Source organism: Astyanax mexicanus, chromosome 24 (genome assembly GCF_023375975.1).
Source record: "Astyanax mexicanus isolate ESR-SI-001 chromosome 24, AstMex3_surface, whole genome shotgun sequence".
In the NCBI taxonomy this organism is placed as follows: Eukaryota; Metazoa; Chordata; class Actinopteri; order Characiformes; family Acestrorhamphidae; genus Astyanax; species Astyanax mexicanus.
The window spans coordinates 5,055,870-5,081,415 of NC_064431.1; the positions used below are offsets into that span (position 1 = coordinate 5,055,870).

Here is a 25,546-nt window from a genome sequence, read left to right on the forward strand (position 1 = left end):
TAGGGCTGTTATTGCTAAAAGTGTGATATTTTTTGTTCTAGACCTATTGAATTCAGGTGGTCTATTTGTATTCTTCTAAGAATTTACTGAAAAGTATAAAATTGTAGTCTCCAGCAAGGGGTATGATAATTGCAATATCTATTTATCGTACAATAAATTAACATGACCTTAATAATTTTTGATAATCGTAATATCGTCTATTGTGTTTATTTGTATATTTGTTCACATATGTAACAGCGAACAGTATTTTAGCCAGTCATGCTTCAATAACTGTGGCTCGATACACACAGTGTGGACTAAAGTAGGTGAAGAAATAAGTATATTAATTCCCAAACTAATTATAATAATTGATTAATTCACATTTTGTTGTCTTTAAAAGGTTTTTAATTGCCTTCTTTATGCTATTCTGTTATTCTGTTATTACAATATATTGTCCACAAAAAAATCTTATCGTGACAGGCCTAGATATGATAAAATATGTAAAACAGAAAATAAGCTAGTTAGTACGGTTTTTAAACAATGTATTATTTGGTGACTTTAACTCATCCTATTCAAGGGGTAATATTGAGGTCTCTTTGAGAAGACAAGCTTTTTGTTTTCATTTATCATGTCAAGAAACCCACTATTAAAATGTAACAGCACAGTATACTGTGATAATGACCTTATAAAAGATTCAAAATTCAAAGTAGCCCCACACCTCACTGGTAGAATTGGTAGAAGCCCTGACATTAATAACTTTAAAAGTGGACAAGAAGCTCATTAAAAAACACTGTTTACAACCCGTAGCGTAGTCTAATCTCTGCCTTATTTTCTAATAAGCTTATTGTGCACTTTTAAAGTTATTAATGCCTCGTTTTAAATGTCAAGGATCTCCGAATTCTGTCAATAAGTTGTGAAGCTACTTTAAGCCTGGATTATAGTGTAAAAAGCGATTTATCTGCAGGGGCAAGTGGATGCCCTGAAGCGTCCATTGTAAAGAGTGCTGGGAAAAAAGCACAAAATTACTGCATCTCGGAAAGCTGCGGGAGAACAGAGGTGGGCTATTTAACAAAGGTTAGTACTCTTTATCATGTTTTACTACACCTAAAGTCAATTTTACACCAGAGTTTTTTTTTTATATCAGTATTATATTTAACTACATATAATCTATAGTCTTAATAAGTATTAGTAAAAAGTGAAAAATACGTGCAAATATTTTATTTTATTTTACATATTTGAGGTTGGGTGTTATTCTTGTAAAATTAATAGAAATTGTACTTTTATTGAGTTAAAAAAATCAACAAATAAAGCTCTTTTAGTCAAGCCTGCTATAGCCCCTCCGAACCTGAGGGTGGCAGTAGAAGGCGGCAGGTACATAGTACAGCGCCCTCTACACTGTTCTCTCAGTAGAGGTGGGCGATACCGGGAATTTTGGTATCGATCCGATACCAAGTAAACGCAGGGCCAGTATTGCCGATATCGATACTGATACCGATACTTTTTAATATTTAAGCTTTATAGATCCAAATGATCCAAAAACCTCGGATAAAATTTCACCAAACATTAGTGATAACAAAATACTTTAGTATCACAATCAACATTTTTTTTAGAAACAATGGAACAGTAACAAAACAAAGTTTAAATATAAAATAAAAAAATATAAAAAAATAAAATAAAAATTCTCCCCTCACTAGACATCTTTTCTAGTTCTTTGTTTCTTTGTTTCTTTTTTTAATAGAATTGTCATTTGGAAAGGAATTGTCTTCCATTCAGTGCAATTCAAATGCAAGTTTTTCTTAAATAAACAGAGTGTAAAAAAATATCACTCAACACAAATCTCCTGAGGTAGAGGCGTGTGGACTCGAGGAGAGCGCTGAGTGGGCGGGGCCAGGCTGAGCCTACCTGCCTGGCGGTTTGGCTGGCTTTGCTGAGCCATGTGATGCATGTGCAACAACAAGAGACCAGAGAGTAGACTGTGGTGAATCTCGTGCACAGCAGTCAGTGCGTGCGGCAGAGAAAAAAGCTTGAATATCGATATTTTTACACGAGTATTGCTCAATACCAATACCAGCGTTGGTATCGATATTATCGATATTTGGATCGATCCGCCCACCTCTATCTCTCAGAACTACAGAGAACTGAGTCTCCTCTGGAGCTGTCTCTTCATTTCTCTCCTGTTTTACAGGTTTGTAGAGGTTAAAATAAATGAATAACTCTATAAAAGTACACAATAGCAATTTCACAGCAGACTCTGACAAGTTATGTACACAAAAAAGGTTGATTTTTGGAAAATGTGGGACTGTTTTGTGTGAGTGTGTGGGTTTGGCCTTGGGCAGCTAGCTAGAGCTAGCTAATCCTGTTCAGTGGGTGAGCTAGCTAAACTCTTAATACGTTTCCCCCAGTGAATTGACAAAGTTTTGTGTTAAAACTGTCATGTTTGGGGAACACTAAATTGTTGAATTGTTTGGAGTATTATGTTGCTGTTTTATTTTTTAATATACAGCCTAGAGTATATTGGTTTTGCTTGAATGTATATGTAAAGGTTTAGTATTAAGAGTTACATTCTCCAAGCATAGTTTCCTTACCAGCGTATAGCTACAAGTAACTTACTCATACTGAGATATTATATACAGCTCTGACACCACTTCAGTGATTTTGCTATTTATAGGTTTATGTTTGAGTGAAATAAACGTTGTTGTTTTATTCTATAAACTACAGACAACATTTCTCCCAAATTTAGAGCATTTATTCGCAGGAAAAAGAGAAATGGCTGAAATAACAAAAAGATGCAGAGCTTTCAGACCTTAAATGCAAAAGAAAAAAAAAAACACAAAAAAACAACAAGTTTGTATTTATAAAGTTTTAAGAGTTCAGAAATCAATATTTGGTGTAATAACCCTGGTTTTTAATCACAGTTTTTATGCATCTTGGCATGTTCTCCTCCACCAGTCTTACACACTGCTTTTGGATAACTTTATGCCTTTACTCCTGGTGCAAAAAATTTAAGCAGTTTTGCTTTGTTTGATGGTTTGTGATCATCCATCTTCCTCTTGATTATATTCCAGAGGTTTTCAATTTGGTAAAATTAAAGAAACTCACCATTTTTTAGTGATCTTTTCTTTTTTTATTTTAGTATTTTAATTCAAAATGTCAAACTCAAATATTATATAGATGTATTACACACAGAGTGATCTATTTTAAGTGTTTATTTCTTTTACTGTTGATAATTGTGGCTAACAGCTTAATGAAATCCTCATCTCTATTTAAAAGTTGTCAGCAAAGGGAAGCATGAAGTGCTGTAAGATTTTACATTTTTTGGTGTTGGTCCACTGTGTTATATCAAGTCCAAAATCATGCAGTGTATACCAGGAGATTTTGCAGCACTTCATGCTTCTCTCTGCTGACAACTTTTATGAAGATGTGGATTTCAATTTCCAGCTGGACCTGGCACAATGCGCCGAAAGCATGCTTTATGGTCATACATAATATTCTAATTTTGTGAGACACTGATTGGATTTTCATTAGCTGTAATCCATAATTATCAACAATAAAATAAATAAATGCTTAAAAAGATCACTCTGTGTGTAATACATCTATATAATAAATGAGTTCCACATTTTAAACTGAGTTACTGAAATAAAGTAAGTAATTTTTTTTAGATGCCCTAGTGTATTTATACTAATGTACAGGCTAATGGAGGTTGTAATCTACTTAATTAAAAAAAGACACTAAACATATGTGAATTTTGTTTATTTTCTAGCTCTATGAATGTGTAAATATTTTTTAGATAAAATACATTGTATATGCAATGAATGAAAGAAAGACAGATATTTAGTGCAAAAAGATTATATTTTAATGAATCAGAGGTTTTACAGAAAAATGTATGACCACAGGTACAGTACCTGTTACACTTAACTTTACAGGTTAGATACAGAGAAAAGTTTGGCCAATTTATTTAATACTCTCCTAAAAGATAAAAAGAGATTTGTGTTTGTCACAGGAACATGCATGGTGTGCTGACACCTTACATATGTTATAGTTTAATTCCTGAAGAAGCAGCATAATGTCCAAAACAGACCTAAATACCAAAAACAGCTACTCTGTACAGATGCTACTAAAACATGGAACAAGAACATTTGAAATATATATTTGTTCCATAAATATGCTTTTAATTTATCTGATTTGTTTGTAAAGTAATAATAGAAAGGCCTGAAATTGACTAGAAAATATTAATTATTGTTGTTTCTTTGTGTTCCATTTTATAGAGTCTCAGACTACCTTCATTGAGTCACAGCACAGAAGCAAAAGGTATTATTCTTCTACTGGAAACACAGTTTGTCCGGTTGAGTGTTTTGTTTCAACAGTAAAAGTGCAGTTCATGTAAGTTCCACTACAACTTATCTACTTCATGTTACAGTCATATGAAAAAGTTTGGGCACCCCTATTAATCTTAATCATTTTTAGTTCTAAATATTTGGGTGTTTGCAACAGCCATTTCAGTTTGATATATCTAATAACTGATGGACACAGTAATATTTCAGGATTGAAATGAGGTTTATTGCTATCAAAGCACAATGAGGTTACCAAACCAATTTTGTGCTTCAGTAAGTCAGTAAAAAGTAGTTAGGAGTATTCAAATCAATAAAATGATAAGGGTGCCCATACTTTTGCACCCGTCAAATTTTGGTTCAATGCATATTGCACATTTTCTGTTAGTACAATAAACCTCATTTTAATCCTGAAATATTACTGTGTCCATCAGTTATTCGATATATCACACTGAAATGAGAAAAGGCCTTTTGACATCAGGTTTTATTAAGAAACCAGTAAATACACTGAAGGTCATAGAAACTAAATAAGGATTTTCAAACCACTATAAGTGTTTTTATATTCTGAAATCAGCTGCTTGACTGCTGTAAAGGGGAATACCAATCCAAGGAACCAATACCAACTTCATCTTTTCACATCCTACTTTCACAAACAGATCCTTAAAGTATTTCATGTGTACAATACTTTAGACAACATATGTTTTACTGTGCTTTTTCTTGCCAATTTATTATATATACTAATATATAATTCATAGAATAATGAATATTACATCTTGAATTCATTTTAAAAAACAATATATAGTAATAATAACATGGTAGTTGCTAAATATTTAAAACTAGACACTGATCAGTTCATAGCAAATACATACTAATTTGAACTAGATTCGGAATAACGTAGTAATTACATAGTAATTAAATGTATGTACAGAAAATAATTATACTAGATAGTAAATAATTCATAGTGGTTAAATAGTAATTTATGTTGCTTCTAGAATAATGCAAAGTATATGGTATACAGAAATTAACACTATGTAGATACCTAATAATACAAATTAGACATTGAGTGGTTTATAGTAATTATTAAATAATGTATAATAGTTCAAATGTATTTACAGAAAACATTGTAGATAAGGAATAATATTTTTTTTTCTTTAATCAAATATTCATAGCAGTTACTTACATTATATATACTTTAAAAGCTAATAAATTCTTAAAAGTTATAATAAATAAAGTAAATCATATGGCTGATGTTACAGGGACAGTCTTAAACACAGTTATTAAAAAATGAGTTCAATAAATGTAGAGAAATAATACACACATTTTTTTCATTTTCAGATTTTATTTTACAGCAGAAATTATATAAAGCATTCAGAAAACATTTTCCATATTTTTAAGGGCAATTCAAAATGTTTTGCATGGCTTCAGCAGCTGAATATTTTTTTTAAACATATCCAACAATTCAGTGATGCTCTTACATGCACAATTACAGAAAAATAAATCTCACAAGAAGGACAGAGAGAGAGAGAGAGAGAGAGAGAGCTGAGGAAAACAGAATGTGAGGAGAACTCAGTGGAGGAGGAGAGGAAAGGAGAAAAGGAGGAGAAAAAGTAGGGTTACTAAGCAGGGGATGAGAGAGAGAGAGGGAGGGAACAGTTGAGAGAAAGAGAGAGAGGGGAAAGAGAGGTCTAATACTAGTTTTACATGCAGAGTGTTGATTGCCCACTGCCCTGTAAGAAAGATGGGCTTCTATTTTTAGCTATTTTTTTTCTTAGCGTCATTTGAAAATGATGAAAACGTGCATTAGGGTGGGGACATATGAAATCAATGTCCATAGATCACTGAATGCCTGACTTTCTGTACCACTAATTGCATAAGAGGAAGTGAACTAAGCATGTCTTTCGTTCGGTTGTTTCTTTTTTTTCTCTTTTTAAATAACGTTAAATCCCACGCTCGTTCTGTTTGATCTACAGTTCTCTGCTTAAAAACAAACGGAAACGGATTATTGCTCTGTGTTTGTGGGTGAAGGGTGGTTATCGGTTCGCATTAAGCCTAAACTGCATTCGGATATTCCAGTGGGATGGGAAACAGGATGAACACTGTTCTTCAGTGCCTTGTCTTAGCCGAATGCTAACATGTTCGTATATGCTTAGTGTCACTCATTCATCCATTTCAGTCATATTTATGCCATGTTGTTTATGAGATGTTTGTGATATTAAACTAGCTCAGAAAAAGCACCGAAAAACAAGATCTTACGAGTTTAGTGATGATTTTGGTACAACAGCCACACTTGCTGAATGGAACGAGTCCCATGGAAAAGGCTTTGGGAAAAGGAATTCAGTCTGAATTGTGAGGTTCAAACTCTGCTTTACTATACTCCACTATCCCTACATGCCACTCTCTCGCCTCACTCAGAAATACAGAATAGATGATCTACTATAAAACACTAACTGCTCATCTATCTTAGAATAAAATGACTGGATACTCAGAATAGCTTGACGCATTCACAGCTGAGGTATTCTTTGCAGGCATTTCCTTTCCTGCAGGGACCTGGAGATGCTAAACGACTAACGCCTTAGAATTAATGCCTGTGTTCCCTAGTGTTCTGTTTGGTGAAAATGGTTAGATTTAAACTCAGCAGCCATATGAGATCTGTCCTGCTCTCTTGAAAAAAATAAAGTCATTTAAACAGCTTAACTTTAAATGGTATGGAGGTTCTTGAACCTTTAGAAAGGTTCTTCATACTCACAAAATCATCTCATTTCTTAAAAAAAAAAACACCCATGTTGAGGTTCTTTAGAGCAGTGGTTCTCAAACCGGCCTTCATACAGCCTTTAACCCAAGAATTTCCCATTTCACACACTAAAATGTGGAGAGTCTGGGACATAAGTTTTCAACCCTGGTCCTGGAGGACCAAATACTGGAAGAGCTTGGAGACATCCCAACTAGTTTTTGAGTAGGGTTTTGAGTTTAGATAAAAAATTAGGTATAGATAAAAGCCTCAAAGGTGAGTATGCTCAAATTTCCAAGATATCCAAGATTGAGGTTACAATGGACTGTACTCTCCAACAATGCAATGTCATGTCTCATACTCATGTCTGGAGAATGGTGGCTAGAGAACCTGCAGTGATGTATATTGGGACAGCACTGGTTCACCATGTTCTGTTAATAATTACCAGGTTAGTACAGTATTTTTTTTGTGCACAACCTCCCAAACCTACACTATAAAGCAAATGCAGTTGAGACACAGCCCTTGTTAATTACTTATTTAGATGGATCAATTGGGCTGAAAAAGGGTAACTAAATGTGCACATCATGGGCACTGCAGGTCCAGCAGGCCCTGATGACTGGTTTGAGAGCCACTTCTTTAGAGAAAGAACAGTAGTTGTCTTACAGCAGCTTCAAATGTATAATAAATAATAAATAAATTTCACTTTTATTGTCAAGTGTGCGCTTCTGAACCTGTGTTCCTGATAAAACCCAGACAACGTGCTCAGGTGGGGCCTGTATGGGTAGCCCAGGTGGGATGCAGAAAGTGTTTTCAATGGATTCCATGTTAGCTTTCCATATGGATGTCAGTAATGGGGACATGGTCCGTGTCTGGATTGTACACTGCGTATGGGCCTAGATGGGGCCTGTATGTCAATAAGTTGGGCTGTATTGATACAGGGCCTGTTTGGGTCCCAGTATAAACTCACTCAGAGCCCATTAAGACCTGGAACCCACCTAGCCCAGGTTCCACCCACGTAAGCCCCAAATGAGCATGTTGGCTGTGTGAAGCTTGCTAAGCTTGTGGTGTCTATGCTATCTGTGAGTATTTTTGTGAACTAATGCAGTGATTCAGTTTTCATGCTCCTGTACTGTCGTCTTTTTTGAAGAGCACTCCAGAACTACACAACTAGTTAAAAAAGGATGAAAAAGAATAAAATCCAACTTGCTAGCTGAAAATGTCTTGAACATTGTTTTTCCTAATTATTTACCATTCAGGTAGGGTGGTAGGGTGAGGTGGGCTGTGTCTGACAGCTGTAATAGTGGCTGTGGCCCTTACCTAATTATTGATGCAGAGAAAAACTTTATTTTGGTTTAATTTTCTTTTATGAAGTGTAAATAATTTGTTATATATATTCTTAGCCAGTGCAGCCTGAAGCAGCAGCATTAAAAAAATTAAGTGTGACCCCCCCAATAATGAAAAACAGTGCTGTTCGGTATGTGTTTTTTTTGTTCTTCTTTTTTTTTAATGAACCTCCTTCCCAACAACGTGAACATCTTTAGGTGGTATAAATAATGGAAGTAATGTAATAACTGTATATATTTTGATCCTGTAGATTCTGAGCTAGACCCAGAGCCCTGACCCGTTCTAATTGAGTCGTTCACACTCGTTTCCAGAGGTTTTTTGTTTTTGTTTAATGCTCCCTCCCCATTTTGGCACCCTGAGTTTTATAAATTACAAAAAAGGGAGGCAGACTGTTTCCTAAGCTGAGAGAACTATTCACAATAGTTGGTCTGGTTTGAGACACAGCAGACGTGTGTTGAGGCAGATGCTGCTTTCTGTTACTGAGCGTAATTCACTGTTGGAGTGTGAGGATTATGAAGTGTTTAGACGTGTTTAGATTAGAAGATTGATGATGATTGGTGAGTGATGACTTCCTGAAGTTCTTAAGTTTAGCTTGAGCGCTCAATGCTGGAAGAACATAGCTTACTTACTTACTTTTACTGTGACGAGACGAGACGGAGAGTGCAGAAACGGATGGAACTGCACTAATACAAATAAATGTTCGAAAAAAAAAGTTTATATAACTAAAAATGATGACCATGACAAGGTCAACAATACCAGTCCTGTTCCAGCTGTGATTCTGCCTGCGTCATGTGATATGAAGTGTTTTGGACGGTATAGCACGTTATACTGTAGTCCTATTCTACTGACCTACTGATCTGAATACTGATCTGAATACTGACATGAAAAACAGGCATGCTTAGTGTTATTATTCGGTCAATCCGAAACCCGGTTCTCATGCAAATGCCCTGTTAATATACAAATCTCTCTAACACTGTTTTACCTGACACCCTTTACAGTATGTATGCATGTATGTATGTATGTATGTAAAATGGTAACAGAAAAATTGGTAATTTAAAGGAACTAAAGATATTTGCTTTATGTTTAATGTAACCTATCTGACGATCCATACTGGAGGAGAATAATTATAAATAAAAAGCTGGAAGAATATTTAAGGGTTGGGTGGGGGTTTGGGGTTTAGGGGTTCAGGTAAGGATCAAGGTTATTTGAGGAGAAGAAAGGGAAGGCCTGGGCTATGAAGGGTAAAATTGTTGGGACAGTAAAACCAGTTTTTAGCCTTGCATATCCACGCATATCAAAACATAATGACAAGAGAGGAACCTTCACTATACGTAAGTAACACACTCCTGAAAGTGTTTAGTTTTTGTTCGTTTTTTTTTTCTCTGAAGCTTACGCTTTTAGGCACTTTCTACATTAATACTGATATTAAATCTCTGCAATTATAAGATCATATAAGAATAAGAAGAAGAATGAAAAAACATAGAATGAAAATCAAAGAAGAAATAATACAAACACTCTTGAGTAAAGAGTGAAAAATAACATAAACATAATAAAAAAAAAGCAGGAGAATATTTAATTGGGCTGAGATGGGAGGAGACAGATACAAACAAGCCATAAGACAAGGGACCTGCGAATGAGCACCATACGTTCTGGTTAAAACAGACTGAATGCAGCTGCTGGTGTGTGTTTTAATGTGTGTAAAAATCAACCCTCTTTCATCCACAGTAACTTCTCAAAAGTCTTCTTTTCTTCTGAACTCTTTTAGAAAATTCCAGAAAGGTTAAGCCGAAGCCCGTGCACGTATAACTTCGGTTCGCAGACGCAAAACAAACACAAATAAATAATAAATACGCAAACAAACAAATAAACAAACAAACAAATAAATAAATACAAATACATCTTCCATCATCATAAACCTGATGATTTGATTTGATCAATGGCTGGGCCGCTTAGGAGCCCATTATAACACAATGTGGCGTAAATTAAAACAAAAAAATAGTTGAAAGTTGTTGGGATGATAGGATGGCAGTCTTGATCAGCTGAATCACTGTAAGCACCCTGGACGTGGTGATGTGGTACTGTTTTAGTACTGAATAACCCTTTTTTTTAAGACGGCTGCAAACTGAACACTGTGCTGTGGAGCCCTCTAAAAATTATCTTCAGTATCTTTATCATTTCTTCTTAATGCACACACCAGCACTCAAGCACTGTTCAATTCCTCAGCGTGCCATGCAGAATTTTTTCATTATTATTATTATTATTATTATTATTATTAGGTTTGTACTGGATGTTGTAGAGATCAGGTGATAGATGATCAACAAACTGAGCTAATTAGACTATAAATAATCTAGTCTTCATGAAATGTTGCTTATTTACAGCAGCATGTCGTAGCTCAGTGTAACACAGTGTCTTTAATGTTGTATAGACAGGCACTGTGCTGCCATGTAGGGACATTCAAATGAAATGGGTGTAGAACCATCTAGATCCACTGTGATTGTGCCCACTTAATCTTAACCTTTAACCTTAGTCTTTCATGTCTTCATGCATTAAAAGCATTCATGCTTGGAGAACTGCTCAAGAGACACTCACTATGAACCTATGAATCTGATTTTTTTTTTTATAACACTTTAATAGTATATGTATCTTACGTGTAAGATGTAATGATAATAGAATAGCATGATCCTCTGTTCTCTACAGCTTTTGCTGCTCTGTTAGACTGAAACTGAGACTGTCCTACCTTATTTCTTCAGGTCTGATCACTGTCTGTTACTGTTGTGTTGCTCTCCTCTGAAGCTTTCTCCAGCACAGAGGGAGGTTCCTCTGTTTCAGACTGTTCCATTTATCCTCCTCTTCCTAACCTCTTTCTAAAAGGCTGTGCCTCATCTATACCTCATGAGCACCTCTTTTCTATACGGTATGACACAATCAACCTCATTTTACTTTGATTTCTGGGCTTCTTATGTTCTTATGCTTGCCATAAACAGGGTGATACCTACTCTTCTGCTGTACTGTTCCCTTTAAATTTAACTGTATGGACTGGGTGATGGGTGATGGGTAATGAAATGAATCCTGATTCACTTCTTGAAAAGAATTGTTTCTTCTACATCTGTTCCTCAAAAGATTTTAGCAACTTAACTCCTGTTGAGCAATAGATAGAATTAATCAGATAGTATAATCAGATAATTGGCACAATTGGCAAAACAATGAAAAAAAAAAAAAACAGGAAACCAAATAAAATTGACATAATTCTTGATAGAAACCCATAACATAACCAAAACAAAAAAAAAGGTAATCTAGAGGTCATATCTGATAAGATTATTTGGGTCTCCCCTAACTCTATACATACTGTAAGTTTTACCATGATTTTGCAACAATGTCATGCTTTATGTAAACGCTCTTCACAAGAGCATTTTTTTCTTCTTTTTGTTCAAATAAAAGACTCTTATAGTGAAATTTAATCATTTTTACAGACCATAACCACTACTAGTTTTTTTTTCTTTATATTATGTTCTGTGTCATTGTCTTAAAGTCATGCACATGGCTCCTTCTTTGCACCAGGTATTTACATTATTTACAAACAATACAACCATACATCTTGGGCGTTCAAACAAAACTATACAATATATTTTTTGTTCTTTTGTTGTTGTTTTTTTGTCTCTTATCACGTTATTATCCCCTTTTTATGAATAAAATAATATATATTCTTAAATACAATCCTCTTCGGATAAAGGTTCTCTGGCTCTCCACGTACGTACCTTCTCGCATCTTCGTTTTTATGTACAGAGACCACGCAAATAGTCAAAAAATATGGATTTTGCTTTCCGGAGTTTGTCGGGTGGATGTCGGGACCCTCTCAAAAAATTAAAAATAAAAAATAAAAAAAAGAAGAGTCTCTAAAGAAGTCAAGGCAATGCTATGTCAACCTCCAGTCTTCATTCTGAAGCTTTTGGCAGCTTTGCTTTCTGGAGGGCTTCAAAATGAACAAACAGTAACAATGCAGTAACAAAGAAAACCACTGAAATCATGTCACAGCGCACACCCACCCTCACACACACACACACACACACACACACATACATACACACAGGTAAACCTAGCAAAAATATCTCAGTGTTTCTGTGGCACAATGTTTAAGACTTAAAAAATAATTTAAGATTTAAAAAAGGAAATTATGAATTCAATAATAAAAAATAAAAGAAAGAGAGAAAAGAAAAATGAGGTAAGGCTAAAACAAAGTTACAGAGTAACAATGACCTGCACAGGCAGAACACAGAGGATGAACAGAAGGATGCTGGAGGGGCTGGAGAGATGCTGAAGTTGGGGGTAGGAAGAATGCTGGGAATGGATGCCAACGCCACAACACGCTATATAACTTTTAAAAAAAGGTCGAATCAAATGAGAAACACAAAACAAACAGTTCCACCAGCATGCAGGAGCATTTGGCTCAAACACATGCACTGTTTCCAGATTAAATTCAGCATAAAACACGGGACTCACAAAGTCAGGCCAGCAAAAAAGGTGACATTAAGAAAAGGACTCGTATAGAAAGTCAAAAAACAGTGCACATAAAACACAAATCTATAGGTACCCTATAGAGATCCGCCTCGCGTACAGTTCCAAACCATCCCTAGTTCCCTTCCTCTAAAAAAAACAGCAAAACACAAAGGAACAAAACAAATAAACACAAAAAATTAAGACACTGAAATTTCTTCATCTTTCCCTAGACCCCGTCTACATTCATATAAAGCCCATCCCTTCTTTTTTAATCACTGAAAGAATGAAAGGATGGCTTAGTCAAAAGTAAAAACAAAGCTTTGTGACTTGATTTGTAGACATGATACATTAATACAGCTGACTGAAAACTCTGCATGCATATGGTCAGTGAGATGAGGTCATTTTTTTTGGTTTGCTTTTGTTCATTTTTGATCTTTTTTGTTGTTCAAACAAACTGTTGTTCTTTTTTTTTCTTTCCTTTCGAAATATAAAAACAGAATAATTGTAAGCAGGTTCCGGTATGATTACAATAAAGCAAATGTCATTTTGTGTTTTTCGTAATCCTCTGACAGGAGAAAAACCTTGAGAAAAAAAAGCCTTCAGCTCCGCGCCTTCAGTCACTCCTCGATATATATAATATGTATATGTATATTTATATATATATAATTTTTTTGAAAAAGAAAAATGTATGAAGAGTGCAAAAATGGCATGAAGATAATGTCATATTTCCCCGATATAGTCTTCATATAAGCAGAACTCCCCTCTTTCCCCAATGGAGAGGAGAAATACACAATGCTGTGGCAGTACCAGAATCAACAGGATCAGTTGAACTACTGTCAGTAAGAGAACCGTCAGTAACCGTGATGTTCCACCATCTTCTGGGATCCATTGTTTGTTTTTTTTGTTTTTTTTTTGTTGAATAGTTTTTGCCTTTTTGTAAATTGTTCGTCTCTTGTAAAAACAGAAAGGGGAAAGGGGAACAGTCTGGACGTGGACGTTACATTGCGACGGGGCTCTTTGGCGAGCTCTCATGTTCCTTGGCCTTTTTCAATTCTCTCGCCCTGCAAGAAACAAATAGACAAAAGACAGAAAATGTAGGGTTATACTCAGTTCTGAACCAGCCTACTCAAAGCTTCAGAGACGTAGCAGCAGGAGATTCCTGCCACTTGCCTTTCAACACAGTTATTCAGAGATTACATTATATTATAGCCAGTGTATTTCTGAAGATATATAGACAAAAATAAGCTACATATTCTATATAGTACACTTGAGCAATATTTATAGTTAGGAAGAGTATATATAGTGGATCTGAATTCATGTGGGTCCTAGGTGTACAAGCAGTGACCTTTAGGAGCCTATTAGGTCTAAAATGTTGGTTTTGTTGATCAGTTCTAATATAATACCCATATTAATATTTTTTAAGGACTCTTGGATTGTACAGTGGTTGTTGTTTAGAAAGCTTTTAAGTAAACTAAGACTTCTTTTCCACTGCAGGGCTAATTGGTTGGTAAAGCTCCACTGTGCTATTCCATACCAGTGTGGACCCCAGGGTTTCCCGCAGTAGTGTAAGGTCAAAAACAAAACAACAAAACAGTAAGTCACAAGCACCACCTCCCAAAGTAAAGTAGTGTTGAGTCAATTCCTTTCTTTTCTGGATTTAAATAGTATTTAGCAATGATTAAAGAAAAGCAAATATTACATTATATGTCTAGCCAATCACTGGATCCATACATCAATAAGCTCTCCTGAACGCTGCTGTGGCCTGAAGTATAATTAGGTAACCGTGTTGAGAAAAGGCATTCCAGGATGAAATGGTTAACTTCCGTGCTCAAAACCATTTGGCCCTGCAGTGGAAAAGAGTCTGAGGGAAGTTGAGTTACTAAATGTGTCTTTAAACCACTCATATTGATGGACAGAATACATGAAATTAAAATATAATACATTGTTAATCATTTACATTTCTTATTGTATACCTAACTTTCCCATTTGGAAATCTATGTCATTAAATCCTTAGCAAAACAACACAATCAGAACTCCCTGAGGGCTGAAATAAATACGTCATTCCTAGTGTTGTTAATAACTTTTAAAAAAGGGATAATACAATACATGCACAATACATCAGTGAAGTTACATACAGTAAGTTATTAGTATAATACAGAACATCAAAGTCCCACAGGTTAATCAGCACAAATATTATAGTATATCATTTCTTGATAAATTATTGAGTTGGACCCAACGCAATTTAGAGTCCTTAAAACCACAACTATAGCTTTTAAAAAGTGCAGTCCAGTCCTCCCCCCACCCCCCTCAAACCCTGTCAATCAAGCTGTTTAACCCAAGGCAAGTTAGATATATGAAACAGGCAGCCAGGCATTCAAGAGATAAACCCTTCCATAACGGAAGTGACAGTATTTAGAGCATGCCCTGAATGAAGCAAGGCCGTCCTCTGGCCATCATGCAATGCCATCCACATTATTCAGCAGTCCAGCAGTCCTTAGTGCTCTCAAAAAGCATCCTCATAACAAGAGAGATGGAGGAAACATGGAGGAGGAGAAACGAATCAAGAGAGGGTGATTTGGTTAGTGTTGCTATAAATCATTCATTATCGTTAGCTAGGCCTTTTGTCCCCTCTCTCTCATTCAGAGGCTCAATCCACTGGAGGCTCCAGTTGGCCGTCATGCAAGCAGGCATAAAGCAATTGAGATAAAGAGAGAGATAGAGAGATGGAGAGAGAAGAGAGAGGTGGCTGAAGAAAGAGATGCTGAAAGTGAGAGAGACAGATACTGACAGAGTCGCTCAGAGAGATTCAGGTAGAGAGAGAGAAAAAAAAGTGTGATAAAAGAGGAGAAAGAAATTGAGAAAAAGAAGTAAAAAGGGGAAAGGTAAAACAGTAAGTCAGAGGGGTATAAACTGAGGCTGCACTCACCCGTTTGAACAGTCTATGGTCCATCAAGGGGCTTTGCGTTAAACAGCAAAACAACACCACATTGCTATTAGCACATACTGAGGTTCAGGTGGGTCGGGGAAGGAGAGGGCCCAACTTAAAATAGGGGGTAATAGATCCATCAGTGAGGGATGGGTTTTAGTACTATGTTTTTTCCTCTATGCAACTGAAACTTCAAATACCACCTGATGTCACTTTATTATACTGTTTTGGTGAAATGTTTGTGGACATTCAGCTACTTTAAGTTGAATCTGTTGCTGAATAGAACTCCCTAGAGCTGATGAGCAAGAATGCATTGGCATTGGAATGGGTTATTCCAGGTATGTGCTGGAGGACAGAGAGTAAAAAGTCCCCAGCAGTCTTGAGCTTTGAACAGTGGAAGAACTGTTTTCTCTGGTATGATATAGAATATATGTATATATATGTAGAAGGCACCACTTTTGGGTTCAATACAGAACCATGTTTGATGTGTAATAGAGAGTGTAAAGATTCACATATTTACAGGTTTCAAAGTTTTTACAGGATCTTCTCAACAAAAACAAATAGCAACTGCACTTTCATTCATAACAGTAAAAATGTAAAACCTTAATAGGACTCACTTGCTCTTGACACTAGGAGGGTGAAGACAAGCACATGCATCATCCAATAAAAACTGACTTCAATGTAGCATCACTAGACAGTTAAAAAACTAATAGGAAAGCACCAGATCCCCAGCTTTGATGCATCAGCCAACAGATGCCTGTGCCAGCCAGCATCACAATGGAAGTGATGAGGGACGAAAGCTCTATCTACCAGAGCTAACTGTGCTCTCTCTGACTTTGGCTGCTGATTCTGAACTCTGACATCTGTCAGCATCTTTAAAGGTTCAGTTCTTCACTCTCACACATCTGTATTACAAGCATAGAAATGTTTTATTTTTTTATTTATTTTGTTTTGTTTTTTGTCTTTGCTCAACAATTTAAGAGTGCATTAAGTTTTATTTTTACATTCATGAAGAACATTAGATTTAGGTGCCTCTTACAATAACCAATCCAGCCCTTTCTGCTGGAATCAGTCTAATATTTGTTAAAGTTATTGAGTGAGTAATTAAGACTGATAGGGATGTCATAGGATATTATATATATAACAAATTTATATGTTTATATGCCTTACAGTCCTGCCATCAAAGTTGAAATGTAAGAGGTACAAGTAGATAAGCGTGAGAGAGAGGCCGTGAGTGTATGTGGTGAGTGTTTTAACTTACCTATGGCGACATCGGAGCAGGAATCGCATGATTTTTCTGGCGGCCTGGTCTTGCCTCTTGGTCAGTAGACCCCTTCTGAAACAGAGTGATGAATGTTGTATTAGTACAGATACTGGTTATATTGTTTAGGGGTGTCACCATTCTCTAAATCCTCGATTCGATTTTATTTCCGATTTTAGGGTCACGATTCGATTCGATTTACGATTTACCAATTTAGTCTATGGTCAGTCATTGGTTTGATTAATCAAATTTACAATATCTTATTTCAAAAGATGGGCTTGATAAGTGATGCAAAGTGATACAAGAGATCTGTAATACACCACCTTAGGCACTAATGGTCAAATTTAAATAATTTAATTGAGATATATATGTAATGCCATCTAGTGGATTTTTTTTGGTAGCAGCAGTGTGCACTAATAAAACAGCAATGTGCAACATAACAAAATAAATAATAAAAAATACAGGAACAGTCATGTACAAAATAATAGGACAATTAGAGCCTTAACAAACTGAACTCTATCCTACTATAACAGTTAAACATGAAAAATAAGACTTTAAGACTTTTTCGGTCTCTGAGAATAACAAGTTTTTTCCTTTAATAAAGATATATTATTAACTTTATCTGAGAGAAAGATGCTTCTTAAGGTACCAAAACTATTAACGTATTTGAGGCTAGACAAAACAACTGTTATTTTGTAAGTTTTTTCTTTAAGAAGATGAGAATGTCCACATTCTCTGGAGAAAGGGCTGCTCTTTGAGCAGTCACAATGTCCGCTGCGTCGGCTATAGTGTGCTTTTTGACTTCGAAACTCGAGACCATGACATAATTTCGATCGCTTTCGATTAAATATCGAAATCGTGACACCCCTAATATTGTTTAACTCATTATTTCAGCCTTGTATTAATCAGTACCTCATGATGAGAATTTTGAACAGCACTCGTAGGCTTTTACCTGAGTTTGTGCTGCACCAGGACTGCAGCTGCAGCAGCGTGGGAGTGTGAGTGTGTGTTGGGCCGGCCGAGCTCCTTGTAGCTGCGGTAGTACTGCTGGATCAGCATGGCTGCCCGACGACTCTGCTGGAACTTCTTCTGCTCGTGGTAGCTGCGGAATTTACTCTGGATAAGGATGGCGGCCAGCGTCATCTTCTTATAAAGTGCATACTGCCCGAGGAAGAAGCAGGAGATGAAGGTAAACAGGATTGCTATAGTGCAGCGATAAATCCTAATCCATTCCTGTAGTGCTGGGCTAAATCAGTGCTAGTGTCCCAGAGATGCAGTAAAAACTGCTAAGCTGTTTCTGTGATGAACATCATTTACTGGCTGCTTCAGATTGTTTTGAAAGAACAATTCTGTATAATATAACTAAATGGTACATTTTCTTTCCAGAAATCTAAAATCTGCTTCGTGTCTAGTTAATGTTTATAACCCTGTGTATAAAGTGTAAGTGTCCCCTTGGCAATTTTAAGATAAGCAGAACAGAACAAAACAATCCATTTAAGTCTGAACAAGCTATGTAAGCTTAGTAAGATAATGTAGCCTCACTCAGCGTAGAAGTACGCAGTAAACTTCAGTTTAATAATGTTATTAATTTAATAAATATCACTATGATATTATTTATATCATTTATCACAAATTATCATTTGTATTTTTATTTATATCTCATAGAATATACATGTATTCAGGTAGTCAGCTGACCTCATTCTTTCAGCACATACTGTTGCTGAACCTAGACCTGTAGACCAACTGCAGCATCAACCCCACATTTATATACAGTAATAACCCCTCATTAAAAATCTGGTGCTTTATTATATTATGCAAAAAATACAATAATAATTAATATTACTCATCCTTATGCACGTAACTGTTGTGAATTGTTCAGTAACAGTTAGATTTAGCAGATCTTGCAGATTCCCTCAGGGTTCTATAATATGGCTATGAAATTGATGTACATTGCAGTAACAGTAATGTAGTTAGGAAAGTAGAACTTCAGCCAAATGGGTATTAACTGTGGTACAGTAATGTGGCCAAGCAGCTTCAAGTAAGCCTAAGCTGTAGGACTGTGGCAGTGTTTTTGGTGGCTGAAGGCAGAACATTTATTTAATAAATATTTACTCATTCACCAACACATTCAACAACAATAAATAACTTTTATAACCTATATTCCTAAATTATTGCTGATTATTCTAACTGTTTCCAATAAAATAATAACAAATACAGAAAGAAAATACAATATATAGACAAAAAGGTTTAGGACACATGACACACATTAATTAAATGGTTTAAGGGTATTAAAAAGAGTGTATCCTGTTTTTGTCAGAGTAACTGTCTGTACTGTCCAGGCAAGACTTTCTAGTAGATTCTGGAGCATCTGACTGCATTAAGTGACTGAGTACAGCAATAGGTGCAACAAATAGTAGCTGACTGCATTAATTCGAAGGGATGTCCACAAACATTTGGACAAAGCAATCAAATATACTGTGTCGATTTGGTTGGTTTGATTATTGATCTGAAACTCTTTGATGTGAAGGTGCTTTAGGACCTTTTAGAACATTTGAACTATTTGTTTATACTGGGAAAAAACCCCCACAAAATTCTGTATTTTATTGCTGTGAGGATCTGACTGCATTAAGTGTTAAGAGTATTAGGGATGCCAGCAATAGGGGCAACCTACAGTAGCTGATCGCATTTAATTGGTTTAATTGATTGCTTTTATTATTGATCTAAAACTCAGTGGTTTTTGACTTTTAGACATTTTGTTTTACTTCTTTCCACTAAGACAAAACCACAAGATTCTGTATTTGATTTATATTTATCTAAATTAGTGATTAATCATTTCTAGGCTGTGGTCAATTGACTGTGGTTGGAAACCACATGATTTGTGTTGTGAAAGCTGTGAAAATCAGTGCACAGAATGTGTGCCGACTGCTGAAGCAAAGGCTGATGTGAAATTAAAGCAAAATACTAAATATATTACAAAGCCCGGATTCAAGAGGATATAGTAGTCACCCTAATTAAAACCAACTAGCTGTACTTCTGAGATCTCCTCCTTTTGGAACAAGTTGCTTTCATGCCACAGACTGGACAGTGTGGAGTCATGTGACTACACACATGATAGTATGTTTTTTGCACAGTGGAAAAAGTACTAATTTATCAACCTAACTACTTTCTGCAGCATATCTACAGCTTTCATAGAAGACTATAGAGATGTATGTGAATATAAAAATTACGGTAGAACAGTGTGGATAAAAATGGATGTATTACCTTAAAGGCTATCCATGTCAGCTTGTGGAAGAAAGAGGAAGCAGATGAAGGCATAGCAAACTTTATAACTATACTTCTGCACAAGTTCCTCTTTCCACTTTAAACTTACCTGTTTGTACTTTTTATAACAGCGCTGAATAACAGCAGCTGCCAGCTCCTGCTGCTCTCTGAGTGGACGCCCCTGCAGGAGGAAAGGGAAAAGGGAAGAGGGGATGGTGTGGAAGGAGGGAGGAGAGAAGGAAAGGAAAGGAAGGGAGAAAAGAGGAGAGGAAAGAACGGTTAGCGTTCACAGGTGCGCTGCAACTGCATGACCACGGAGACAGCATTTGATCCCTGTTTGTGGCTGGCCAAGAAGTCCTTGTACTTTGGCCGATTTCCTGGAACTGCTTTTTTGGGTGGAAGGAGGGAAGAGTTCCAGACCATAGTGACATCTTCCGGAACAGGGATGGGGCAGCTCCTTACCAATGGGCAAGCATTGTATCATTGGAATCATTGGGATGTGGTACTGATTTGGGAATTGGGGCACATCCCATATATAAGACAAATAGAGAGCAATGCAGTCATTCCCTATAGGCAGGCCATGCTTAGCTCAAGCAATCACCCCATGCTTAACTGCAACACTGAAGCTACATCACGTCTGCGTCTTAAGCACACCATCCATTCAACACCTTTGAAACCCAGGATCTGAGACATTTTGGCTGGTTTAGGCTCTTTGGTTTACCTTGGTTTACAACACCACACAGTACAGTACAGCACAACCTCTGAGACCAGGCCACGATGAACACCGGCAAAACACCAAAAGGGACACAACGACAGCCTACATGTGCAGTGAAACTGGGATGCCCCTGAGCCTGGACAAAGCTCGGGCCTACCTTATACTTGCGGAAGGTGCTCTGGACCTGGCGTGCTGCCTCGTACAGTTCCCTCTGCTCGTGGTCCGAAAGGGCGAGCTGGGTGAGGTCCCGCTCCTCTTTGCTGTGGGAGGTGTTGAGGAAGGCGCTCCAGTCTGCCGGGGAAGGAAGGCCCAGTTTCCCGAGAGGGCTCTCGGGTTCCGGCTGGACGCCAGCATGGCCGCCGCCCAAGCCGGCGGAGGAAGCCAGGGGCTTGTTGTACAGGAACCTGGAGAAATCAACCATGGTAAAACACACCACTCAAATTAAAATGACAGTAAATTCACTGTAGCAGCGCTTTATAGCAGGATAATCTGCCAGTATTACATACCGCTATTACACTGACTTGCCAAATGACAAGGGACAGCAACTAGTATCATATCAGACCATGAATTCTGGCATATCCTATGGAAACTAAAGAACACACGCTGACCAGTGGGACCTCCAGAACTGAACGTAGATCTGTTTGTAGATCTCACTGTGGGTGGTAATAACGCTTTCTATGACATGAATATCAAGGAATGTTAAATCCCAGGGATGGAATGTCCCTTCCATCTTCCCCATAATTCACCCATGCCTTGCCATGAGCACACTGGCCAGTGTTTAGTCCTACTCACATGACAACACCTCACAACTTGTACAGATGTGAGCATTCCCAAGTTGTCCCCTGATGTGATGCTTCATGATCAGTTAACCAACTACTATCCCATGACTTTTGGCATATCAGTGAATATACACCAACAAGCAATCACAACTGTCTAATAAATATTGTGTGTTTAGCCCATAAACCTATCCTACTTTTCCTGCTGCCAACACATATAATTATATCATTAACTTTAAGAACTGACTGTTTACTTGCTGCCTAATATGACACTTGACACTTTCCTCTTGCCACTATAGTTTAATTAATATATAATAACTTAATTAATGCCATTCACATCAGTGCTGATATTGTAGTTTGTGATATACTGATGCACAATTCCCACAATTGCTATCTTACACCCCACGCATAGTCTTATTTTCACGCCTTGCGTCTGAGCTGTTTAAATAGCAACGTTGAACCCTGACAACAGTTAAACATCAGACGGTTATTGCTATCTTGGCAGTGCATGTACACCCCTGTTTGTTACACAAGGTCATGATGCAGTGGCCACACTTAACTTTTACACCAACAATAAACAAAATAATAATAAAGTACTGTAAGTGACCTGCTCAGTTATCTCTGCTGAGAAGCGTAGAAGTGCTGCATTGTTAAAATAGCAATGTACCAAGGTCAGAGCGCACCTGGCTCTTAAAGGGAATGACAAGTGACACGCTGAATGGTTTATTTCATATTATGGCCAAAAGAAACCCATGATTAATTAATAGAATTAGTACTTGCCTATTGTTTGTTTTGAGCTACACAAGGCTTTTTTTTTTTTTGCTTCGTTACGATAGCAAAGACACACTGTGCACGGTTGATAATTCACCTATCGATTTCTAAAATAAGACCCTAAATTATCAATCACAAGCTGCTTTAAAACAAATCGTTACCTTTCTGCATCCCCAAGGTAAGTGGCCAACCAGCTCATGGTGGTGTTGACCCCAACGTTGTCCAGCGGTGTGGACTCTGTGGCGACAAAGTTCTCGCTCTTGATGCGATCAGGTGTTGCTTCAATGATGTGCTCTGCCAGCGTCATCATGTTCATCTGAAATATGAAGAAATGTTATTCTTAATCCAGGAAACACAGCTGGGAAATATTGTAAATGCTGCTTAATAACTAACTTCAAAAGTGATTTTGTGTAAAGTTATATATGCTATATTAAGTTTTTATAGGTTGTGAACAACTGCAATGCTAACTTCGGTATTAAGCTCACAGTTATAGTACACTGAATGGACATCAAGGACATTTTCGAATTCTAACTTAATGTAGAAACACTATGAGGCAGTTTCCCATACAAGGATTAAGCCAGAGAGGATGTATTGTTTATAGAATAGGACTATCTGGAGCAGACAAACAGTAAACCTATTGGCACAATGAGGTGTGATGTCTGTGATCATCTATCACTGAAAAGAAATAAAGGAAAAAAAATAAAGAGCCAATACTGTTGTCCATATATTGTACCTTTTATGTGAATATACAGTACCATAATGCACCATATTGTGATTATGATATGCTTTGCAATATATGGTAACAATAGCGATAATACCCTCACAGCAGGTATGAGTCTATTCCATGAGTTTATTCCATCACTGATGAGCATTTCATTTACACTGCAGCTGAGCGTTTCTGATGGGTCTGGACGTTAAATAGAAGCTAAGTGAGATAAGGCTCTGCTGTCTTAAATGCTGAGTCTGCAGTCAGAGATGACCTTTTGTCTCTGTACTTTCAGCCTCACCTGTAAGTCCCCTGTGTTCTCCAGATCTTCCTGGCTCGCCAGCAGCTCGGAGACCGTCGCCGCGCCAGACGCTTCTCTTAACCTCAGCCTGCTTGCCAGCCTTTCTTTAGCGAGCCCTCCAAACTGGCCCCGGCGTCCTACAGCCTGTCTGGCGCTCCACCGCCCACCTCCTCCACAGGCCGAGCCCAGCTTAGTCTGTGACTGCTCGCCTTTTCCCGCCTCCTTGTCTGCTGTTCCCTCCCTGGGTACTTTGGGAGGGCAGGTTTTCGTTTTGTGGGCTTGTTCTTCCAGTCTAAGAGGAGCGGAGCTGGGCTTGCCAGGCCTTGCTTGGTTGCTCTCAGGATTGGGCTTGTGTTTCTTGGCTAGTGGAGCATCGCCCTGGCTATCGGTGTTGTAGAAACTGGAAGGTTCGGATCTGGGTCTCCTCAAGTCTGCAGAGATTAAAGACAAAATAAACTAGTCTTAGATAAGCCTAGAAATGCAGGTATATACATATTTGCTAAATACCTCAATGGATGGAGAGCGTCTGTGAACAGCAATTTTAATGTCTTGCCACAGAAGCTCAATGGGATTTAGATCAGGACTTTGACTGGGCCATTCTAAACCATTCCACTGTAGCTCTGGCTGTATGTTTAGGGTCATTGTCTTGCTGGAAGGTGAATCTCCTTCTCATCCTCAAGTCTTTCACAGCCTCCAACAGATTTTCTTCCAAGATTGCCCTGTATTTATCTCCATCCATCTTCCCATCAAGTGACTTTTTAAGGCAACTGATTGCACTGGATTTTATTTAGGGGTTTTGGAGTAAAGGGGGCTGAATACTTTTGCCCATCACTCTTTTCAGAATTTTATTTGATAAAAAATTTGAAAACCATGTATTAGTTTCCACGTTCTACTTTACAATTGTGAGCTACTTTATGTTGGTCTATCACTTAAAATCTCAAAAAAAAAAAAAAAAGCCACTGTATACTAAATAATTCTAAATTTTACCCGTTTTATTGAATTACTATGTTGTTTGTGATTCCTCAATATACTGAATTGTGAATTGCCTAAGAATTATACCGTGATCAAATCAAATAAATCAAATGTGCTCATACGAAATGCATGTATTAACTTAATTATTACCTTATTTTTTTATGGTAAGACGCTGATAAGAAATATCAGCATGCATCGCTACTGACCCGTGTTTGATGTAGCAGAGCTACTGATGCCGAGTCCCACTGAAGAACTCTCACTTCCCCACACGTCCATCCAGCCCTCTGCGGCCGAGCCTTCTCCAGATGGGGAGAAAGGCATGCTGGGAGTTGCAGTGAGTGCGCTTGGCTGCTGCTGCTCCTCCCGCTGAAGATTTTCCAGACACTCTGCCAGCTTAGTGTGGCCACGGGATCGGGCCGTGGCCAGCGGTAAGCGACCCAGTGAGTCGGGGATGGCCAGAGCACGTCGATCCCACTTATATAAAACCACGGCTGCCTCCATGTGACCCAGAGCGCAGGCCCACATCTGAAAGAAGAAAGGAACACCAGCGACATTACAGTTAGAACATTACAGCCTACTGCATATAGCTGGGAGATCCATCAGAACATTAGAAAGGACACTCTCTCTATAAAAGCTCACCAAGGGTGTGCAGGAGAAGTGGTCCACATTCAGGGGGTCCACCTCCAACTCCAGGTCAATGCTGTCTGCATGTTTAGTGCTGTGGAAGAGAGTAGTGAAGAATTAACACATAGAAACACGAAAATATGCTACTGTCTTAAAATTATGCCACAAAATTATTTTCTTAGTTTAACATCAGTAGGGTCAGTCGCTCTCTTATAGAGATATTTATTTGTTATTTATTTATTTATTTATTTATTTATTATTCTTGTCCCTTTAGAACAGTAAATCTATATGTACAAAATAATTTTTGCATCCAGAAGGAAGTGTCAGATTGCAATGCTATTTAATATTTTTTTAACATAA

The 25,546-nt window shown here is 37.3% G+C and overlaps 1 protein-coding gene across 10 annotated transcripts in view; it reads right to left on the bottom strand.

The window, feature by feature from the left end:
• Positions 1-10,424: 10,424 nt before the first annotated feature.
• The window catches only part of camta1b (calmodulin binding transcription activator 1b), a 467,764-nt gene continuing 452,642 nt past the window's right edge, over positions 10,425-25,546 (bottom strand). For 4 of the 10 annotated variants that reach the window (XM_022682294.2, XM_022682295.2, XM_007251422.3 and 1 more), the window contains 11 exons: positions 25,202-25,280; positions 24,769-25,087; positions 23,591-24,021; positions 22,745-22,899; positions 21,194-21,440; positions 20,431-20,502; positions 20,322-20,342; positions 18,013-18,221; positions 17,061-17,135; positions 15,800-15,830; positions 10,425-13,934 (listed from right to left, as the gene is read on the bottom strand). In XM_022682294.2, the coding sequence (XP_022538015.2) occupies positions 13,902-13,934; positions 15,800-15,830; positions 17,061-17,135; positions 18,013-18,221; positions 20,322-20,342; positions 20,431-20,502; positions 21,194-21,440; positions 22,745-22,899; positions 23,591-24,021; positions 24,769-25,087; positions 25,202-25,280 (1,672 nt within the window). In that variant the 3' untranslated portion in view covers positions 10,425-13,901. The remainder of the gene's footprint in view (positions 13,935-15,799; positions 15,831-17,060; positions 17,136-18,012; positions 18,222-20,321; positions 20,343-20,430; positions 20,503-21,193; positions 21,441-22,744; positions 22,900-23,590; positions 24,022-24,768; positions 25,088-25,201; positions 25,281-25,546) is intronic. The other 6 variants (XM_015606374.3, XM_022682293.2, XM_022682291.2 and 3 more) reach the window with 6 other exon arrangements.